This window comes from Mytilus trossulus, chromosome 1 (assembly GCF_036588685.1).
Source record: "Mytilus trossulus isolate FHL-02 chromosome 1, PNRI_Mtr1.1.1.hap1, whole genome shotgun sequence".
NCBI classification, from domain to species: Eukaryota; Metazoa; Mollusca; class Bivalvia; order Mytilida; family Mytilidae; genus Mytilus; species Mytilus trossulus.
The window spans coordinates 52,476,331-52,499,149 of NC_086373.1; the positions used below are offsets into that span (position 1 = coordinate 52,476,331).

Below are 22,819 nucleotides of genomic sequence, written 5' to 3' on the forward strand. Positions count from 1 at the left end.
TTTCAGAATTATTTATTAAAACATGATTAACTGTGAATGCATTGCTCACAGTTTAACATATTAAGTTTGGACAATTTTTCAAATGCTGCTGAACAAATTAAGAATCACATTACTCTGACGATTTTTATACAGTCGCTCAAACTATATACCCCTTATTTGCTTATAATCATGCCTCAAAAACTAGAAGAAAATCAAAGCGATTTTAAGCTCATACAAATAAAATCTCATAATTGTCGTACATAATTTTTTCTTTAAAAAATAAGCACATTTTTTTTATCTATTGATTGGTATAAGCATTATTAATTTGATCATAATCGCTTGACATAATAACTGTTTGTTTCGCCAAATCCTGATATGTGGCTATACTTTCCATTCTCATGATGTCATCATAATGCTGTTCGTTACTACAAAATATAGAAGACACATTGATTGTACATTGTTAAAGTAGGGGAATGAAAGAGACCACAGGGAGAGTCAAACTCATAAATCCAAAATAAACTGACAACGCCAAAGCTAAAAATGAAAAAGACAAACAGACAAACAATAGTACACATGACACAACATAGAAAATAGAGAATAAGCAATTCGAACCCCAACAAAAACTAGGGGTGATCTCAGGTGTTCTGGAAGGGTAAACAGATACTGCTCCACATGTGGCACCCGTCGTGTTACTCATTATATAAAAAATCTGGTAAATAGTCTAATTTGGTAGGCCACATTCATGAAAGGGAAGGGGATTGCACTTACGAATTAAGGAACATATACGAGGTCATCTGTGGAATAGTTATTCCATAACGGTCAACCATCTCGTGATGGCGTCCGTAAAATTTACAAAGGGATGATTTCAAATTTACCATTTCGAACTTGTGGTTTAATAGCTTCCTTGCAACCCTTTATCAAGAAAATCATGATAGGAAATACAAGCACTGGAATATCGTATCAATTGGGAGATATATAAACCATATGCAGGTGCTGTTGGAATGTTGCTTCCTGGAAATGAAATGTTCACAATAGGAAAATTGAAATCATCTCTTTTACCGACCCTCATTGTCAATTTCTTGATATAAGTCAAGATATGAGGTCGACGTAACTGTATCTGTTGTATTCTTTATGTCTAGTTCGATGGGATAAATGCGTTCAACACAGTCAACAAATTTTGAATTACTAAGTGAAAGAACATCATCTTTGTTGAAAAAACACGTCCTCCGAACGTAACAAATATGTTATTAATCAAGAAATCAAGCATCTTGGTAATGTCAGTTTCAGATGGTTTTTTATTTGAATCAGAGTCATTCTTTACAATGTAGGTTTTATCTCTCCCTAAGACAAGATACTTGTATCTACGGTGGCCCATTTCTTTTTTATGAAACAAAGCAAAAAGTAAAATCACAAAAAATACTGAACTGAGAGTAAAATCAATTTGGAAAGTTCATAATCACATGGCAAAATCAAATAACAAAACGCATCAAACACGAATGGACAAGAACTGTCATATTCCTTACTTGGTGCAGACATTTTCAAATGTAAAAAATGGTTGATTAAACCTGGTTCCTTAGCGCTAACCCTCTCACTTTAATGACAGTCTCATCAAATTCCGTTATATTTAAATTGATGCGTTAAATATATAGACACAATAAATAAAAAAAGTCAAAATATGGGTACATCAGTCATCATCGTATAACAATTTTAAAAGGAACATTTTAACAGAACACAAAAACATCTACTATCTACGAACACATTCAATGATTTGAGTGTCTGACGTCAGATTTTTTTTTATACGTCACATAAATTTGGCGTTCAATGTGCATACAAATAATTTTAAAATTTACATTGGCAATGTTAGCATACTGGGTTTAATATCAAAAGTATGTAAGAATAAAATTCAGAAATAGACCGAGATTTAAACTAGTCAAAAAGTGTTATATAAAATTTATAAGAGTCCAAAAATAGTTAATTCCACTACGCGATTGAATGATTTTGACGTTTGTGGTTCAACGTATATAGTAATTCATAATAGAAAAATATCATACAGACGGGATCTTTTAAAGTACAGGGTCACGTTATAAGAACAAAAGAAATACAAAAAGTCGCATATACAAAACACACCACCAAAAAATTAAAGCCAATACAAACACATTGAGGAGATGTATAAGTACCGAGCCACGTCAAACGGATATCACATAAAACCATTCAACAGTAAAAGTAATATTAATAATAGAACAAAGACAAATGAAAGAACAATAAAATACGTTGTTAAGATGATAAGCAACATCAGTACGCAGAATCTATACATCAAGACCATCGTGTATTTTTTTAGAAGTTGATACGGAATATTTATCAACAAGGTCTTGGTAACTTCCGATGAACTTTTTTTTAGAAAAAGGACGATCAAGACGTTCATTGACATACCCCTGGTTCATCAACTTTGTACTCAGACACTGATGACGTTTTACAAAGTCTGAGTAGGAGCTGCAAGCCAACAATACCAACTCTTTCAATTTGTCTTTTAGCTTGGAATGTGGAATACTTGTGAAAAGCTTTGTGTAGATGTTTTTTTTTTCTTTTTTGATGGGAATGCGTACATGGGTTTACGATGCTGACAATTCCAAAGTTGATTGGATTTACTTACCTATTTGAGTGTGAATTGTCTAAACCTTTCCTACTTTCTGTAAAATAATTTGTTTTATAGAATTATTGTCACAAAAGAGGAAATTTGAAAAGACATTTAAAAGTGCAAAACATAAACATAATACTAGAAATTTCTACTTATGAGAGCAGTTAGTCTTGTTTTTAATGTTTTTATCTTTACTCTACGTATAACATGTATGACAGCACTTTATAGAATTAAATTGATTGATGAACACTTTTTATGAGGGTGTTTGAACATATGATTTTAAATAATTGTTCATGCATCGACGGACAGTTTATTAAAAAAAAAGATATAAATACTCAACCGCTAGCTGTTATATCTCCCCTATGTTACTGTAACGTAAAAAAACAAGTTGCAAAGGCACTGTATTTAACATATTTAAGGAAATGCTTGGTTATCATCTGTACATGATGAAAAACACGTTTACTCCTGTGACAGTGTTGTTGTACACACATTTGGAAAACTGTATGACGCACAACATATATACTTTAAAAAGTAATCAAAACCTTGTGAAGTCGACTTTGCCTCAGGGAGTTGGAATCGAAGTTTCTTTATAATTTAAAAAAATAGTTAATCAGCAGAGGTATCGATCCAGTGTAAAACAGTTAGCCAACTTGACAGTTGGCAGAGAATGACAGAGAAATTAACAACAATAGCATTTGAACAGCACAACATAAGAACACTATAAAAGAACAATTGAAAAGGACGTAACTCATTAATCGATACAAAACACATAACAGCCATGATATGTAAACAGAAGACACAAAGTACAGATCTGAGAGTATTTACAAATATTGAAAGCTAGTTCAAAGCCACTATCAACTTATTCAAAATTATGTGTCTCAGACAAAAATATCAATCTGTAATACATTTATATTTCTATAAATATGTTGAAAATTCATTGTCATAGTAACCTTTATTTTATAATGTAGATGTCGGATATACCACATCCCTTGCCTATAACAAACATTTTACAAGAATGTTTAATTCTTTATTAAAATATATACTGTATGATGTTATTTTTTATAAAGTTTAGTTACCTTTCTTTTTCAATATTTGTCTTCTTGCAAGAACGACCGTCACGATGATTAGTAGGATACCTAGCATGCTTGCAAATCCGCCAATGAAAAAGCTAGATTTGATCAAAGTTGATGATTCTGCTGAAACTTGTGAAATGTAAATACGAATCAATATATATCGCAATTTATTAATTCAAATAAATAAGTACATTGTGTATGTAGTTATTGTTTAGAAAGACAGAGATGGCATTTCTGCCATTGACAATCAGTTGTTAACTATTTACAATGATTTGTTAAATATTGTAATCACGTGTGCCTGTCGATTAAAGGTGCATTAGCTACCAGATATAAACACATAAAAGATGCTTGCTTTTGTTCAATCATTTATGAAAGTGAAATAGAAAAATAGGAATTCGCTTTTAGAAGCCAAAATTATCTATGAAACATCGTTGATAAATTATTCAGGTACCAGTGAAAAATTAGTCCTTTATGAATTCGTATGCATTGAACGTTGAATTCAACCTCTTATCTAATGATGAGGTGCGCAAGAATTAGGCGTGTTCAGAAAAGAGTATCAACATTAAAATCGATACAAGGGTAAACCATTTAATTGAATGATTCGATCAACATTTTTTTATCACCCAGGTAAAACGATGATTAACAAATTTTCAACCAATGCATGCAAAGATATCAAATTGACCTTGAAAAATTTAATTGCACGAGTTCGCTATCTATGTAGATCTTTACATTTGTATGTATGCTTATAAGGTTAAGTTGCCGTAGGCAGTCATCGGAGGTCACCTGGATGGTTAACTAGATGGCGTTTTTATTTATTTATATTTTCCCCAAAATTAAAAAATCGAGATAAGAATTTTTAAACTTTAAACGGAAACATTTTTAATGCATTTGCAGATATTTGACTATTTAATTCTCATCTTTAAAATTGAATGCCGATTTTTGATCAGATTCTTTTGATTAGATGCATTTACTCTGCAAATAAATTTTGTAATATTGGATCGATTTTATTTCTATTTATTATGATTTGTCGATGTTATGATAAATTATAATTGAAACTTGTGTATCGTTACTTTTGTTGACTAGTATAATGTTGAATGTTTCTAATCTGAAAAAAATAAGCCTCTCAATAGAATGCGACAAAACTACTGAATAAACAAATAAACTGTTCGTCTGAGAACATTTTATTTGCATTTTTTTGCACACACACACACTCTCACATGAGTGTAAAATAACCTATAATTATATACGATAATAGGCATCGTTCAAAGGGATAGTAATTGTACTTGAAGCTAATTTAAGGTAGAACATGCAATACAGGACCCTTTTTGCAATATATCATATAAATGCAAATGATACAATGAATATAAAAACAGATAACTTATATTTCACTATTCAACGAAAATTGGAAATTGAATAAACTCAGATTGCTGCTGTGTGTCTCATTTACATTTCAGTTTGCATACAAATAACATTGGTACATATTGGTATTCTTTTCAATAATAGTTTTTTTTTAAAAATGATTTCAAATTACTCCCAGTAAAAGACAAAGTTTGTTTTCATAATGATCAACAAATTTAGCCGACTACACAAAATACACCTACATTAAACTATTTTTGTGAGTTACCTTGTGTCTCGCACTTCCGACCTCGATAACCGTCATTACAACCGACTCTGCAATTCCCTTCAAATATGTCACATGACTGATTAAAACACGTTTCACAAACGTAGGCACAGTTAAAACCAAAATAGCCATACGCACATTCTGAAAAAGAAGATAAACTAAACACATGCTGTGCAATGAATCAATGATCACATCCATCATCCACAGTTTTTGTTATGCTCGGTATTGTCAAGTCTTTAGGATGGAAATGGAGAATGTATCAAAGAGACAACAACCCGAACAAAGAGCATATAATAGCCTCAGGTCACCAATGGGTCTATAATGGAGCGAGAAAATCCCGCACCAGGAGTCGTGCTTCAGTTGGCTCTTTGTATACTAAATGTATACTAGTTAAGTAATAATGGACGGACTCCGAAATATATAAAAGAAACTGAAATTAAAATTCATACAAGATAAAAAAAAAAAAAAGGCAAGAGGCTCCTGACTTGGGACAGGCGGCAAAATACGGCGGGTTTAAACATGATTTTTGAAATCCCAACCCTCTCCCTATATCTCTAGCAAATATAGAAAACACAAACACACAACAATACTCACAGTGAAAATCAGTTTAAAAGAAGTCCGAGTCCGATTGTCAGAATAGGTAACAAAAGAAACTAAAGCAAATGACAATGATATATAAGTAAACAAAGGACTACTAGCAGTTCATGACATACAAGCTCCATACCTCAATCAAACCGATAACAAGATTATGTATTCATCATATGAATATCAAGCACAATCCCTACCGTTTGGTGTATAGTAATATACGATTGTAAACTATATGAGAAAAACATAATGAGTTTCATGCCACCACATGGTTTTAGAATAAATGTGTCCATTTCCGATGCAAATAACTGAATCTGTCGTATCAATTTTACATGTCTGAAGGGATTTATATGCGTTCAACGTAGCAAATATAAGGTGAATGGACATAATCTACTAACCAGAACGTGACGTTAGAGCTGTTTCACAATATAACCGTTAATTATAAGGATTTAATGAGTTTAACATGTCTATTGCAGGCGAAAACACACATACGGTATACCAGATGATACATTGTTATAAGCCAGGTATCTTTAAAGAAAATTTTAAACTTCAAATGTTTTTTTTTTACCTTGATTACATGAGTCACCTTCCCATCCCTTTTTGCAGCCATCATCTGAACATTCACCAGTGAATATGCTGCATGGTATTTTAAGACAGTTACACATCTTATTACAATTAGTTCCAAAATGCCAATCATTACACACTACAAAAAAGTCCTTACAAAATAAAACAACCTATATATGAAACAAACTGTTGTTTTGTATATTACATGCACAATATAATTTATAATTGTCTGTTCAAAGATATTTGAATATGTAATACTTAATATAAAGAAAGCCCACTCTTACTACCACATTTTGATTAAGAAATAATTGATGCCAGCTATACTTTATTGTAGTTTTAACATGGGTAGGCATTATATTCGTGATTATTTTTGCCAGAGCGATAGCGAGGGCTAAAATAACACGAATATAATGCCTACCCATGTTAAAACTACAATAAAGTATAGCTGGCATCAATTATTTCGATTCTGATTAGGACAATTACGGTAATATCTATGTTCGCTGTGTATACAGTTTACGGTATTTGTGTAGGCTCTTCCATCAACCTTCCTGTCGATTTTTATCCAACTAGTTCATACCAGTTTAATTTGGCAAAGTTGTATACATTTCTAAAATTCAAAATTGAAACAGATATCAATAAATTAATTTATTAACTAAAACAATATTTGTGTCACAATATAACAGAAAAGTTATATTTCAACAGTCTTTTCCTTTGAGGTCAATTTCTGACACGCACATTTTGAAGTCAGTCGTCAATGGCGGTGGACGCACAAGGAGAATCGGGTAGGTCTTTATTTACTAAATTAATCGTAAATATTCCGCCGGTTAATATTGTAGCATTGGTAAATATGTTCATATCTGATAGAGGATTTCTTGATAAAGTTGTGCTGACATTCGAGACTTGGCAGGAGGGGCCCTTTGACAGAAATCCATTTATACTTGCGGTGGCTACACCTTTTAAAGTTGATCAAAGGGCACGCCTTTGTGCATCTGACGATTTCAAATGCTGTATTTATACATGAGATTAAAATTAATACTGGGTGACAATCTTGTTGCATTTGTAAAATGGATTGGAAACCTTGGTGGTATATTGGTAATTACGCCTATTTGTTTTTATAGGAGAATAGGGTTCGATTCCCTGCTAGGGTCAATCCATTTTATCAGAAATATGAAACAATTTTGTCATTTCAGTACAACAGTAACCTATTCTTTATTTTATATTTTATCGTCGGAACATATGTTTCAATGAAATTAATATACAATGACATGCCTTTTTAACAGGAGAGATGAAACGTGTTTTTAGGGGGAGGGGTTTTGAAGTTAGAACAGCCAACATGGACGTTGCTGTATCTAGGTCAACTATTTTCAATTACGAATTGTAACACATTGTTGTCATTGTTAAAGTATTAGTAACAAAATGTGTATCATGATTTTAGTGTTTGAAAGTGTTTTAATTTAAGGAAATACATTAAATGCATACCATTTTGACGATATTCATTTTCTGCCGTAGTCAATATACGCATGTGCAAACTAATTTTATTGGATAATAAAGTATGGTTTCTTTACAAAGCTTAAGAAGCACGTCATATTAGAATACAACATTAAGGAGTGTGTTATGGTTGCCAAAGTAACAATTATCCATCAGAGTTCAAATGACGTGAATAAAATAAATATAAATTACTGTTAATGTTTCAACATGAGGACATTATACCGTATAGGTAAAGCGATGAACGCACCGACAAGACAAATGTGAAACAGTTCAAACGCAAAAACTACGGGTGGACATATGTACAATTAATATGTGAAATGATAAACATGATCATTATGACTAGCACAACTGCATTTTTCTATTTTGAACACTCACATTGTTCAGTTGTTATGTACTTATAATTTATAAACAGAAAAAACTAGTCAAACTTACGTTTATTACAATATTTTCCATACAGGTAGCCAGGTTTACAAACACTGTCAATTTTGCAGACTCCGTTGATATGATTACATTCATCAACTATACAGCCATCACATGTCTCTGTACAATTAATACCAAATTTTCCTTTACTACACTCTGAAATTTCAAGTAAAAATGTAAATGTACAAAGTGACAATTTTTTTTCAGGCAAATACAATACATATGTCTTGTAATCAGTACTAAAGTAAGAGCGTATTTATATATATAATCCTATTTACATGTATCTGAAGCAGCAGAGGTTTTACCAAGTTCTGCTCTATTTGATCAAAAGTCAACATTATTCTACAAAAATTCAATCATCAGACAACTATACAATGTAATAGTGTAGCCGGAAATTATAACTGCATTAGTTGGGGTTACCAAACATAAAGAATTACGCAGATAATTGCATAATATCATACAAAACATGTCGGAAAACATTTACAGATACTTTGAACTAATTGAGTTTTCGCGAGTAAAAACTAACTGTAATATAAACCGTGGGGAATAAGAAAACTATCTGCTAAAATAATTTGTCAAAAGGGAAAAGTCTTATCCAGATAAAGTATGGCCACAGTGGGGGCTTACTCTTATCTTAGCAACAGATGCATAAATATGCACGGCAGGTGGATGCCTGACTCTACAAAGTAGATGCCACTGATGAACATGTGAAGGTTTAAAAGGCATAAGGTCTGTTTACTTCCCCTTTCTGTGATTTGTTACCATATACGGCAGGTTGTTAGCAAATTTGAAATTGCCTTTGCGTTATTTGTGTTTCTGTCACTTTTACGATGAAGGTGTATGCAGAAAAGGGTATCAATTTGTGTGTTTGTCGTCTACAAAAAATACCTAAAATCGATCTTTTTACCAGAGCTGAAACTCGCTTATTAAAACTAAAACGATCAATAAACTTCTTTATTCAAACTAACTCACTGCAGTAAATTCAGTACTGTTCAGAAAATTTGCTTGCTGTTATTTCAGAATTTTGCTAAGACAATACAGAACTTAGTGGATATATATATTTATCGCTATTTTGCGCATTTTTCTTTTGATCTTTTTTTGTGATAATTTTCATATCATGATTCTCGCCTGAGATGGAAAAATTATCGCTAGAAACTAAGCAGGCACGTGCATTGCTAACGAAATTGACATTGAAATTAACAACGTTGTCATAGGTAAAATAGCGATAAACAGATTATCATTGGTCATCTCAACTCGATTGCTCTTCTCACTTTCGCTGCACCAGCTCAAGCGAGAAAATCAATCTCGTTGAGATGATCAACGATAATCTATAAATACAGGCAAATAAACTCTTCATAGATATTTAAATATTACTTGATTATTTTCACTTGACTGGGCTGAGTTTAACCAGTTCGCTCATAATAGACCAGTTCATCTATAGACTGGTAGTTGGGATAAATCCATCAATAATGTGGCCAGTTGTTCCGGTTACAAGTATGTGTAAACACTATATATGTATTCACAGAATAAATAAAAAGACACAGTCGTTGAATTGCGTGTTAAGCAAAGATTTCAAAAAATGTAACGCTTTTAACGTTTTCGAATTTGTGAATATGAAAGTGCATTTGTCGTTATTCTACATGTTATTTAACGCTTTTAAATAAAAAAAAATCTTCTTTATATTCCGAATGTGTTTTTTAAAGGGGAAGGGCTGTATGAGATAAGTTGCAAATATAATTGATCATAGTGCCCAACATTATTTTTTATGAATCACGTTAAAATAAATCTCACAATCATAAAAGGATTTAATTCTGTATTTTCGACAGACTCGCGTTTCGTCTTCAAATGACTCATCAGTGACACTCGAATCCTAAACAGTTGAAAAAGCCAAATAAAGTACGAAGTTGAGGAGCATTGATGACCGAGATTCCCAACATAGCATCTACTGAGCAGTCTGAACATTGATAAAACTGATCATTATCGACTAAAAATTGCCTAAACAGTACTAAATAATGAATAAATTTGAAAATTGACTAAAAACCACAATATTTTTTTTTTATTATTTTAGGTCACCATGGCTAGGAATGCTCAAACCCTGAACATGCTAAAATATGAATGCCAGCCAATAAATAGTTCGTTTTTGATCAATTTTACCTAAAGGGGATGTAACATTAATTTCTGAATATTCTATCAATTTATAATGTCGAGGAAACGCACTGAATACTGTGTTGATAATATCAAGGGGAGAACAAACAAAGATATTAAATAAGTGCCAAAGAATTAAACAAGCAGGCAAATAATTCCGTGCGTCCGTTTCGCTTTTCTGAGTTAACATTCACGAAATCTTAATACCCATACAAATAATATGTCATCTTAAGGGCAAACGATACAGTTAAAGGGGAGGTAATGACGTTGCTAACGTAAAATGTTATTTTCGCGACGTCAAACTGTGAAATATCGGGAAAAGATGCAGTTTTCGACTGATTTTGATCGTTCAAACTGATTTAATTTGAAAACGAGTTCATGGACCCCTATTTTTCAAAACGGCAATATGTTTGGTTTTGCAGGAAGATTATGTCACCTAAATTTTATAAAACTGTAAATAGAGGATTTTTTATAATTTTGATAAACATGCAGCAAAAAATGACGTTTTACCCTCAATTCATAAACATTCGATAAATATGAGTTATTTCTAAGTAAAAACATGCATATTTTTAACATACAGAAATTAACGATTATTTAACAAAAAACAATTTGTGTTTATCTTTTATAACAAAAAAGTTGTGTCATTCATTCGAAAAAGAAATTACGGCCACAAATCTGAATTTTGAGAAAATATACAAAATTCCGACCTCATGTTTCTCAAAAAGTAGCACATGAAGGTATATTTTTTATTACTTATTTAATTTAATCAGGTAAAAAATAGCCGATATCAAAATTTTCATGAACTTGTAAATATAGGATCAAAACTGTATCGTATGTCCTTAACATCAAGGACTATGAACTAAACTGCTTGACACGGCGGTGCATGATCGTATTTAGAAATGCTCCTGCCCATTGAAAGCATTTTCGAAAAGTAAAACAAATATTCAACCTTCTGTGCAATTCAATCCTTCCCATCCTGTCAGGCATCCTGATTTACAATGTCCCGTCACATGATCACATGGTGGTGAGATACAGTTTACTGAGCAGTCACGCTGACACTGATCACCGAATTTGCCTACTTCACATGCTGTTAGATAAGATAAAAAGTTTAAACAAAAATTATTTCCTTGATATTGTCACTGTGTAAATGCCACATTGTAAATAAATTATTTGTTTTGTAAATATCGATTCTTTACAAATTCAAATCCAAGAAAAAACTACGTACACTAATGCATAATTGACGTTGTAGATCTGTGATTCATATGAAACAAGAATGTGTCCATAGTACACGGATGCCCTACTCACGATCTAATTTGCCATGTTCAGTGGACCGTGACATTAGGGTAAAAACTTTGATTTGGAATTTAAATTAGAAAGATCATATCATAGGGAACGTGCATATGTGTACTAAGTTTCAAGTAGATGTGACTTTACCTGTATCAAAAACTACCTTGACCAAATCTTTAACCTGAACTTCGCACTTTAATTTTCTATGTTCAGGGGACCGTGAAATTGGGGTCAAAACTATATTTTGGATCATTATAGATATACATTGAAATTAGAAAGATCATGTCATGGGGAACATGTGTACGAAGTTTCAAGTTGATTGAACTTCAACTTCATCAAAAACTACCTTGACCAAAAAACTGATGTGGGACTAATGAACGGACGATCTAACGAATGGACGAACGGAGACACAGACTATCGTAGGTGGGGCATAATACTACGTTTTGAAACTTATTCCTTTATCATATCAATCTTGAATTAACACAATTAAAAACATTCTCACACTATTGTAAATTTAAAAACTGGGAAACATTAAAAACATTGGAAATGTATAAATTATACTTACAATATGCTACAGCGTACCTTAATTTTGCTTTAATGTTCGAGTGTCTATTGTCAAACTTATACAAAAAAGATATTCTTACAAAAGATTTGAAATTCAAATTCATCGATTAAGGTAAAACAAATGAGTATTTAAAACGCGAGGCAGAGTTACACTAAATCATTAACTAAAATATAACAGCCAGCGGGCAGTGACGACAAAACAGTGAGTATTCTGATTGTGTCGAGATATTTTGTTCCAATACGACTTTCCATCGTTTGCCTGATCTACATTTGTACATGTGGTTAAGGGAAAACGGTACTTTTACATTTCCCAACTTAAGGTTGACATTTTGTGTACCCAAGGCATGGGAAGAAAGTCAACTTATAAGCGCTGTGATTGGATTTGAGGGTACAACATAGTTGTTTTATTTATCTATGAATAACTGCAGTGTGTATATTTTCAACAACAAAAATTAAACCTATTGAAATTTTTCTAAAGAATTATTCGAAAAGAAATATTCATAAATTTGGTTTAAAATAACATAAACAGGCTCCGTTAAAAATTTGTCATGATACTGTTTGGCTTCAATTTTTAAAAAAAATAATAAAGTACTGACACCACATATAACTGTTTAAACCAGTTTTTTTTTATTATAAATAGGGGTAAAGTTGGGAAATGTTAGTACTGTCGCTATGGCAGAATCAATAGAACCGTTTTCAGTTAAGATATCGCTGAATACCACATTTTTATCACTCCTGGACGTCGACAGAAGCGAATCTCGTTGATTCGTGTTTACTGAGGTTTCCGAATAACTTCACGCATGTAAAACCTTTAAAAGTGATTCTTTTCTTTTGAGTAAAGCCAAACAATTTGAAACAGTTAACAATGATTAAGCATTTATCATACGTCTTGAAATTGACCGAAAAAAGAAAATTATTTGAGATTTTAAACAAAGGCACCAATTAATGATCAATATTATTTTACGAATCACTTTCTTTAAGAATGATCATTTGATCAATTGTGTGGTTGTGAACGAGGCATATGCAAGTACAGACCTACTGGTGATCATTGGATGATGAAATGTTAATTCTCAGTAATTTATTATTTCTTTTTTGTTCACGCATCGTTATAAATATAACGGAATTTTGTGAGATTGTCGTACAAGTGAGAGGTTTAGCGCTATAAAACCAGGTTCAATCAACCATTTTGTACATTTGAAAATGCATGTATCAACATTTTCTCATCATGGATTGCCAATAAATATATACTTCATTGGCATGCCTTGTATAAAAAGGTACTTAAATATCTAGTTTATTCACTTTTCATTATTTAGAAATTAGTTGAAATAGAGAAACTGTTACCTGTATCACATTTTGCACCAAGCCAACCACTTGAGCAACCAAACACACAGTTTCCGGTTATTAAATCACAAGGTCCCATACAGTTTTCGGAACATGTCAAACGACAGCTGTCTCCATATTTCCGATAAGGACATCCTGCAAGTAATTATAATAGATTATATCCTGAAATTTTCTATATTTGCCCTTGTATCATCCCGAGACTCCCATACCTGCCCAATGCTTTAGACGAGAGCCGATATGGGTCGAGGAATGATACCAAGGCAATATGGAACTGAATGACATGTTATAATATATTTATCACATGTTTAAGTTCAACGGAATAGAGAAAAAAGTTAAATGAAACATAATATGTAAAATCTCTTAAGATTTTTTTACCAAAAAAGTATTATCTTCATCCACCGCGATGAAACAATCAACGTCATTGTTCGCCATTGTCGTGAAGGACGCAATGACGTTACATCAGTTGATGAATTTGGATGACGTCATGTCAACAGGCGTCGGCTGACTTTATACACGAACGTTTTGGAAAGGAGGAAACTAAGATGGCAATTTCTTTGAATTCACATGTACATTCTGGTAAAAAGAAACGTACAAAACCTTTGAATAGACTTATTAAGAAGGGATATAATTACGATACTGTTGTCAAGTCATTAAAGATTGCATATTTTGGCGTTAATATTGAGTCACTGATAAGGTCTTTGCGTCGGAACTAAACACATTTATTCTAAAAACAGTTGTTGGCATGACACGGGTTATGTTCTTCTCATATATGTTATGATGGTATGATACTAAACCCCTAACGGGAAGGATTGTGCCTGATGTTCATATGATGAAATCATAATCTTTCAGTCAGTTTAATTGAAGTCTGGAGCTGGCATGTCAGTTAACTGCTAGTAGTCTGTTGTTATTTATGTATTATTGTCATTTTGTTTATTTTCTTTGGTTACATCTTCTGACATCAGACTCGGACTTCTCTTGAACTGAATTTTAATGTGCGTATTGTTATGCGTTTACTTTTCTACATTGGTTAGAGGTATAGGGGGAGGGTTGAGATCTCACAAACATGTTTAACCCGCCGCATTTTTGCGCCTGTCCCAAGTCAGGAGCCTCTGGCCTTTGTTAGTCTTGTATTATTTTAATTTTAGTTTCTTGTGTACAATTTGGAAATTAGTATGGCGTTCATTATCACTGAACTAGTATATATTTGTGTAGGGGCCAGCTGAAGGACGCCTCCGGTTGCGGGAATTTCTCGCTACATTGAAGACCTGTTGGTGACCTTCTGCTGTTGTTTTTTATTTGGTCGGGTTGTTGTCTCTTTGACGCATTCCCCATTTCCATTCTCAATTTTATTTTTTACAGAGTTTGTCTTTAGTGCCGTGTGGAGGCAGTAGGGTGCCTCCCCGTGCTTCAGGTTTATGCTCTTATAATATACTAGATTATGGAGTGTGTGTCCGAGCGAGAACTGCTCTAGTTCATTACTTTAGGAATATTTATCAAAAAGTAGTATTTCAATATTCAGCCCCATTCTACTATTTAGTCAGTCATCAGTCCTACCCTGATATACATTATCTTTTTCGGGTAATTTATACTGATGGCGTTTGACATTTTCAGCCGAACACATTTATCAATTTTATATAACTTAAATTATTATATGCTGGTTCATATTCTGGACGCCAATCTTTGCTCCTTTATTATGTAATTCACTAACAAAACAATTATGAAACTTAAAAATGGAAAAATACTAAACTTGTTCAAAGGGTATCTACACGTCTCAATCTTCAAAATCGGTTATCTAAAAATACTACCATCGCTAACATTTTTAACAATAAAAATCGTGGTTACCCTTCTATCGATAAGTGTCATGCCAAAAAATGACTTACATGTCCCCGTCTTTCCACCAACAATACGGTAAGGTCCACTTTTAATGGTCGCACATTTTCTTTAAATTTTGAAACTGATATAACTTGAAAAACAAACAGTATTATTTATTGACTCACATGAAACAAACCGGGGTGTGGTATTCAGTACGTAGGAGAAACTGGACGATATTTATCTAAACGCACTCAAGAACATCTGTATCGTTTTAAAAGACCAAATAAATTAAAAAGTATCATTTACCAACACCTTAAGAAGCACAACCATCCTTTTAAATATTTAGCAGTTCAACCTTTAGAAGTAGTAAATAAGCAGCCTGGTGAATCGCATTCAAAGTTTGTACGCTCACGGAAAATAATTGAATTAAATTGGATTAAAAAAATACAGACAGTTTACCCTCTCGGTCTAAATGATAATATCATGGGAATTGGTAATATATCTATAACCAATTCCGTTAACATTTTGGATATAGTTTCTAAAACTGTTCGTAAAAACCGTTCTCACGGTCGTAGAACAAATCGCAATCAAAGAAAATTTCGGACCAATCATACCAATATTTCGGACCTAATTTCTATTTCAAAAAACAACGGCAGACATTATCTGTTAACAAAACTCTTTCCGTTACCGGTTAATAAGTTAAATAAAATTTTGGAGGATTGCAACACAATTTCATATAGCAGTCCTAAGTATGAAATTGTTCAAATTATTATGGCATATTGTTATTCCAAATTATTTCCAAAAATTGATCGCCCTGAAGATCATATAAACATTTTATTAAAATTAAGTATGTCAATAAAGGCTTTGATTTTGTGAATATTGCCGGTATATGTAACGACTATTCTGTTAAAGAACAAATTCCTGGATATTTTTACAATACTGAGCTACCTCTTATTTGTTATATTTACAAGAAATCTACCCGGAAATTTGTGTTTAATTATAGTCAATTGTGTAAAGATGTTAATATCAGTGAAATTATACCTACTTCATGTAATTGCAGTAATTCCGAATATATTAATGGACCCATTTCCCATGTTATAACAGGAGATCTGAACATCGTTCAAGACCGATAGTTAAAATCATTCCTCAGTAAAGGACCTAAATATCGTCCCCCGTCTATTCACCCCGTATAACCCCGATACAAATGAATCCGGACGTTGACGCGTTCGAAGCGATAATCAGGACAACATTTGGGATGACAATAACTTTGAATGCCTCTCTAGAACTTATTTGAGTATATATAAATATGTCAATGAGCATGTTAGTATCTTTATTCAATTATACAGTTGTTGTAAGTTTTAGATATTGTATAAAACGTTTGATTAAACTGCTAGATGCAAAACGCACAGACATGGTGCAATTTCATACGGTTTACGATGTAAACAATGCTGAATATCTTTTCGTGCATACACCTTTGAGTATTAATACCTTAAGCAATACTAAATAACTATACATTGAATTACTTCATGCCTTCAAATGTGCCCTAGAACTTAGAATAAACGCAATATCATTCAAAATAAATTTTCTCTGACTGTATTGTTCGTTCCACCAAATGTGTCGCGTTCGTTGTGCGTTTTGAAATAATCACTGTACAGTTCGTTGACAAAAACCGTGACAAACACTTTCTTAATTGTCAAGGTTTTCGAGATGGTGTCGGCGACCCTTTTTCTGTATTTTTTTGTAAATGTTTATCTGTTAACTTAGTCAAAGTAGTTGAACTTAAAATATCTGTCATACAAAGCCAAAATTGAAATATGTAACCCGCGTACATCTGCTTTGAATGTTTCTATTGAAAATTGAGACTTTCAATGTTTTTCCAGATGAAATGAACAGTTAATAAATATATTCCAGAGGAAAGAAAGTTTCAAAAAGTATAGCACAGTCATTAAAACTTTAATGACTTCCTTTTCACAATTTGAGGCTCTTCCAAATGCCGATGTTGGTCCAAATTCGCCTAAACGAAAGCAGACATACATGAAGGAGCTCGTTGAACTTAATTTGCCGAATGCCATAGATGGCATTCCAACTGCTTTAATTTTTTTATTACTTTTTTTTACATGTGGAGCTTTGTAGATGTGGTGTGATGGCCAGTGATACAACTGTCCATCAAAGTTTAAATGAAGTTGGAGTATAAACTATTATAGTCCAATGTACAACATTTAACAATGAGGAAAACCTATACACTACAGTCGCCTAAAATAGGCCGCGATATGAAAAAAAAATATGAAAAAAAACGATAAAACTAACGGTTAATAATTTATATCTTATGAATTATGGAAAGAAGAAAATAAAATGACAGATCTATATAACCAATGTACTACAGGATTCTGACGTTGGACCGACAAAACAAAGTGAGGCAGGTTAAAACATGTGAGCCCCCCAACCTTCTCCTTAACCTAGAACACTGGTGTAACAGCACAACATGATTAAAAAGTTCAGTTGCAATTGGCTAAACTCAAAATGTCGGTACAAGGCACAAAAACCATATACTAGTACATAAAATATCGACAAAGAAGTAATTGTAGTAACTGATAGTTATTTCAAAGCGAATTACAACTAAGAAGTAAATCGTGTATCCAAAGTGTTTTAATCAGTATATCCTACGCTTTTAGGTAAAGACGTAATAAAACGCACGAACTTTTGCAATGCCAAATATGAACAGTATTGAGAGGATGTACGGTATTATGAGTTCTCATAAGTGTGCATAAATTGTAATAATAATGAGTGATGTTTTGATTTATCAGGTAGAGCAAAACTTTCTATATTGTGGCCAATTGTTTTTTTTTATTTATGAAAGAATTTGGTGATGGGTGACTGGGAGATATACTATAAGTTATGATCACTTTGGTCTTTTTCCGATCGTCAGTAAAAACTGACTAAAGTTGGCCACCCATTTAGTTGTGTGGGATGTAACAGTACACAGTCACGTCCTGTCCGAATGGGAATATAAAATCCAATGTCTCGTGTAAAGAGAGTACCACGCTAACTACACAGTACGAACCCCTGCAAAAACTTCAAGAAAGGTCTTTAAATAGCCTGTTGAAAGGCACCATTTGTGTCCTTATAAAATATACATCATTTTATCCAGTGGCAATCCAAACGTCCCTGACGTAATTCCGGAGGGTCTCCTCACAGGACTTACATGTATGTGTTGCTACTTTGTGCTTATCATGAACATGCATGGCATATTTGCAAGTGATCGTTAAGCAACCAACAATCAGCCATTACGTACTCGTGTCATAAACAAATAAAATAGTCCATATATTGTTAAGTACCAACAGTGAAGAAGAAACACAGCAAATGTCTAAGGTTAGGTTTAGTCCATCAGCTGGTAGGGCAAAAATTCAGTTCTGTGTTACACCCCAGGGTACCGCAATTTTTTTGTATAAATATAAAGAGTAATATCTGAAGAATATTTTAAGAGGTGTTAGACTTTTGAAAAAGTGTCCAAAAGGGGTTAAAAGGGGACTTATTTCAGGGTAGATGAAAAATTTTGTTTTGCACACTATTACAGAAAAATGTAAAAATAACCAAGTATTCAGTACTTTTACTTTTTATTAAATGGAACACATCATATCTTATTAAAATGCAGGCTAGTTTTTAATTATTTTTTAAATCGTACAGGACCAAGAAAAAAAGGGGGAGGGTCAATTTCCATAAGTCATGATTTTGAATGAAAAGAAGCATACGTACTAATTTTCTTGATAAAATGTATATTGTTTCACATTGAAACATACAGCATAAAGCATATAAAGGCTGTTGAAGAAAAAAAATGAAAGATAAGAAACAAAAAACACGAGAATCAACGACAAACACAAACGTAAGCAACGTAAGTATTCTGTCACAAATTCATACATCACATTCATGAATCAACTCACATATTAAAACAAACAAAACTGTCAGAGTTTCTAAGTTTCTTTTTTTTTATTTTTTAATTTAACAACCGCATCCCCACATGTTAAGGTCACACAGAAGATCAATCGATAGAATCATCATCAGTTTGGTCACCTGCATATACCGAATTATCATCTTTTCCATCATCTTCGTCGTCATCGTTAGCGATATCAACGATTTGATAATGCTTATATCTACAAGCTTTCGAGCATTAACATGCAGCTATCTGTTCAGGATAAACCTTGTTGAACACATGAACATCTTTTTTTGGCACAACCAGCTTTACACGAACAGCACATCAGAATTACCAAAGCATCTAACGCTGGTGGTTGGTCTAGCAAATTGATACTGATCATAGAGCTCTAAACAATCCAATCATAGTTGTTTGGCAGCAGACCAGTGTTGTGTTTAAGAGCAGATTTCCAAATCTTCGTCTGAAAGTTGGCTTGTTTAATGTGCTTGAACATTGCATCTTTTACATTACAAAACGTTCTGATCTTTATTTATCGATATTTTTAATTTCGTAGCCATATATAGAACACGAAAACCTCTCGAGTGTTTTGACAACTTTTCGCCAACCTCATCCAAGGTTTCACCAAGATGGAATAGACCTTCTGAAAACTCCACATAACGTGTCAAAAAGCCGAATGCTTTGCTTTTTTTCTTTACCAGACAAAACACTTACTGAATCAGAACCTGTATTGGCGCGAAATCCTGGCAGTTTTCTACAAATATTCTCACCAAGTTTGCACACATTGATTGTACATTTAATAATCTGCATTTGGAGGATGTATATGTCAGACTTACAATGTTAGAATTGATATGCAACTGTAAAAATAGTAAGCCAATACTTCCACAACAGTGTCAGAAGGTTTAATAACAATGGAGTCGTAACCTTTGTCAGCTGCATGTTTTTGCATTTTATTAACAAACATTTTTTTTTCGTCTTCTTCCTGTTTGATAATAAGCATAAACCATTTTACGCTATTTCATTTTCAACATATATTTTGTGGCACATACTTCCATGTGATACAAATAAATCAATACATTCAAGTGTAAATCCATAGGATGCTTTACTCTTTTAAAACAAAAGAATTCAACAAAAGCAACTTTGTTTCCCCCAACTAACAAAAATTTCTTCCATTCCCAAGAACACGAGTGTAACTGATGGTTTAGAACTTATCGTAATGATTTGCCCTCCCAAGGACCTGTTGTTCTAATTTCGTTATGAATATTGTCCGATACTATTCAGTGACAAAATCAATGCGGGACCACTTTTTGAAACTAAAAGGATGGTTTTTAAAATGACATTTGCAAAATCGAAAAAAGTGCTTGGTATCCTAGTAATTGTTTGAAAAACTGCCATGTCATCAAATATCCACATGCTTTCCTAAGGAATGAGCCTTTTTCAAAAAGACCACTCAGGACAGGTTTTAATTTTTCATTACATGTGTAAAATCAATGTTTGCAAGAGACATTGGAAGAGGACATTGGAAGAGGACCTAAATCAAACTGGAGAACCTATCGCATAACCAACTATCTTGTCTGGGCTATGACAAGCAGGCGACATTTTTTTCATCTGCTCTCAATGTTTTGTTGTTCTTATCAGCCATTTACTGCTTGCCTTTTATTTCCTTTTTTTTTTAAATGTAAGCAATGATTTTCTTTTGAGTGTTTTGAAGATATCGGTTGACATTTGAATAAGCCGTTCCGTAATGAAAATTTCTGAAGCAAATTTTCCCTTTTCATACGCATTAAGAAGGTCGCACATTAATTCCGAAGAAGCAACAGAACCCGAGAACAAGCCATTTTACTTCTCAGATGTTATAATGGAATGGGCCAGCTCTGCAGTGTCTGAAACAAAACATCTGATTCGTCTCGCTTCATTCGAGTTTTTCTGAGTTTTTTTGGGGCGGATGTTTCAGGGTAAACCATTCCTACCAAGTCTCGACATTTTAATGATATTGAAGCTCTTTCATGTGCATTTAGCAACCAACGTTTATCAGAATCTTTATTTAAACTGAAACCAACAAAGCCATTTTTTTTGTATCTCTAAGAAAACTTAGAGAGTAAAGGGCATACGATACAGTTACAGGGAAGGTAATGACGTTGCTAACGTAATTTGTTATTTTCGCGACGTCAAACTGTGACATATCGGGAAAAGTTGCATTTTTCGACTGATTTTTATCATTCAAACTGATTTAATTTGAAAACGAGTTCATGGACCCCTATTTTACAAAACGGCATTTGGTTTCATTTTGCAGGGAGATTATGTGACCCAAATTGTATATAACTGTAAATAGAGGACTTTTTTTAATCGTGATAAACTTGCAGTAAAAAATTACGTTTTTACCTCAATTCATGAACATTTGATAAATATGAGTCATTTCTGAATAAAAAAAATGCATATTTTTAAAGATATTTATAAAATACAGAAATTACCGATTATTTAACAAAAAACAATTTGTTTTTATCTTTTGTAACAAAAAAGTTATGTCTTTCTTTCGAAAAAGAAATTACGGCCACAAATCTGAATTTCGAGCAAATATACAAAATTTCGACCTCATTTTACGCAAAAAGTAGCACATGGAGGTTTTTTTTTTATTACATATTTGATTTAATCAGGTAAAAAATAGCCTATATGCAAATTTTCATGAACTTGTAAATACAGGATCAAAACTGTATCGTATGCCCTTAATTAACAATATTAAGTCAATCACTTCATAGCTACAACACAAAATGTTATCAAGCACACCTTTATTGAGTTCGATAGAGCGCACCTTTTCTGAACGCTAACAAAATCAACTTAATTTGTATTTTTTTCATAAATATTTCGTTGCACATTCACTTTATAAAATAATTTGTCTCACAAAAACATCATAAATCGACAATTAAATGTTTGTTTTCAGTTGCAAATTGATAAAGCTTATGTGTTAATACATTGTACATGTTGTATACTGAATCAAAGACGGTAATTTGGTCATTTCCGGTATTTCACGAGTATTTGCACGTACATATACTTTATTAAATAATTCATATTTTAGACGATATATAAATACTGCAAATGATTTAAACATTGCATAATGATTAATTCTCAAGTTTAATTAGCTAAAACGGGTAATTGTATAACGAATTTCTTTATGAAAGGTGAAAATATGCCTTAATCTGAACCCAAAAAATCGGATTGTTTGTAATGAAAAAAACATTTGATTTTAAACAAAAAATCTTCCGAGTTACATTTAATATGATAAGTTTTGTATCTCTTTTAGTTGTTTGAACCTATACTTTATTTTTTTTTTAATCGCTTTATATTAAAAAATTTAATTACAAATTACTTAGTCATGATTGCTA

General features: G+C 32.6%; 1 protein-coding gene across 1 annotated transcript in view; it reads right to left on the minus strand.

Annotated features, from left to right (window-relative positions):
* The window catches only part of LOC134726010 (multiple epidermal growth factor-like domains protein 10), a 52,206-nt gene continuing 29,387 nt past the window's right edge, over positions 1 to 22,819 (minus strand). The window contains exons 7-14 of the mRNA XM_063590405.1: positions 13,703 to 13,837; positions 11,460 to 11,597; positions 8,378 to 8,521; positions 6,462 to 6,596; positions 5,312 to 5,449; positions 3,691 to 3,816; positions 2,630 to 2,666; positions 1 to 404 (exon numbers count right to left, since the gene is read on the minus strand). Coding sequence (XP_063446475.1) covers positions 278 to 404; positions 2,630 to 2,666; positions 3,691 to 3,816; positions 5,312 to 5,449; positions 6,462 to 6,596; positions 8,378 to 8,521; positions 11,460 to 11,597; positions 13,703 to 13,837 — 980 coding nt within the window. The 3' untranslated portion in view covers positions 1 to 277. The remainder of the gene's footprint in view (positions 405 to 2,629; positions 2,667 to 3,690; positions 3,817 to 5,311; positions 5,450 to 6,461; positions 6,597 to 8,377; positions 8,522 to 11,459; positions 11,598 to 13,702; positions 13,838 to 22,819) is intronic.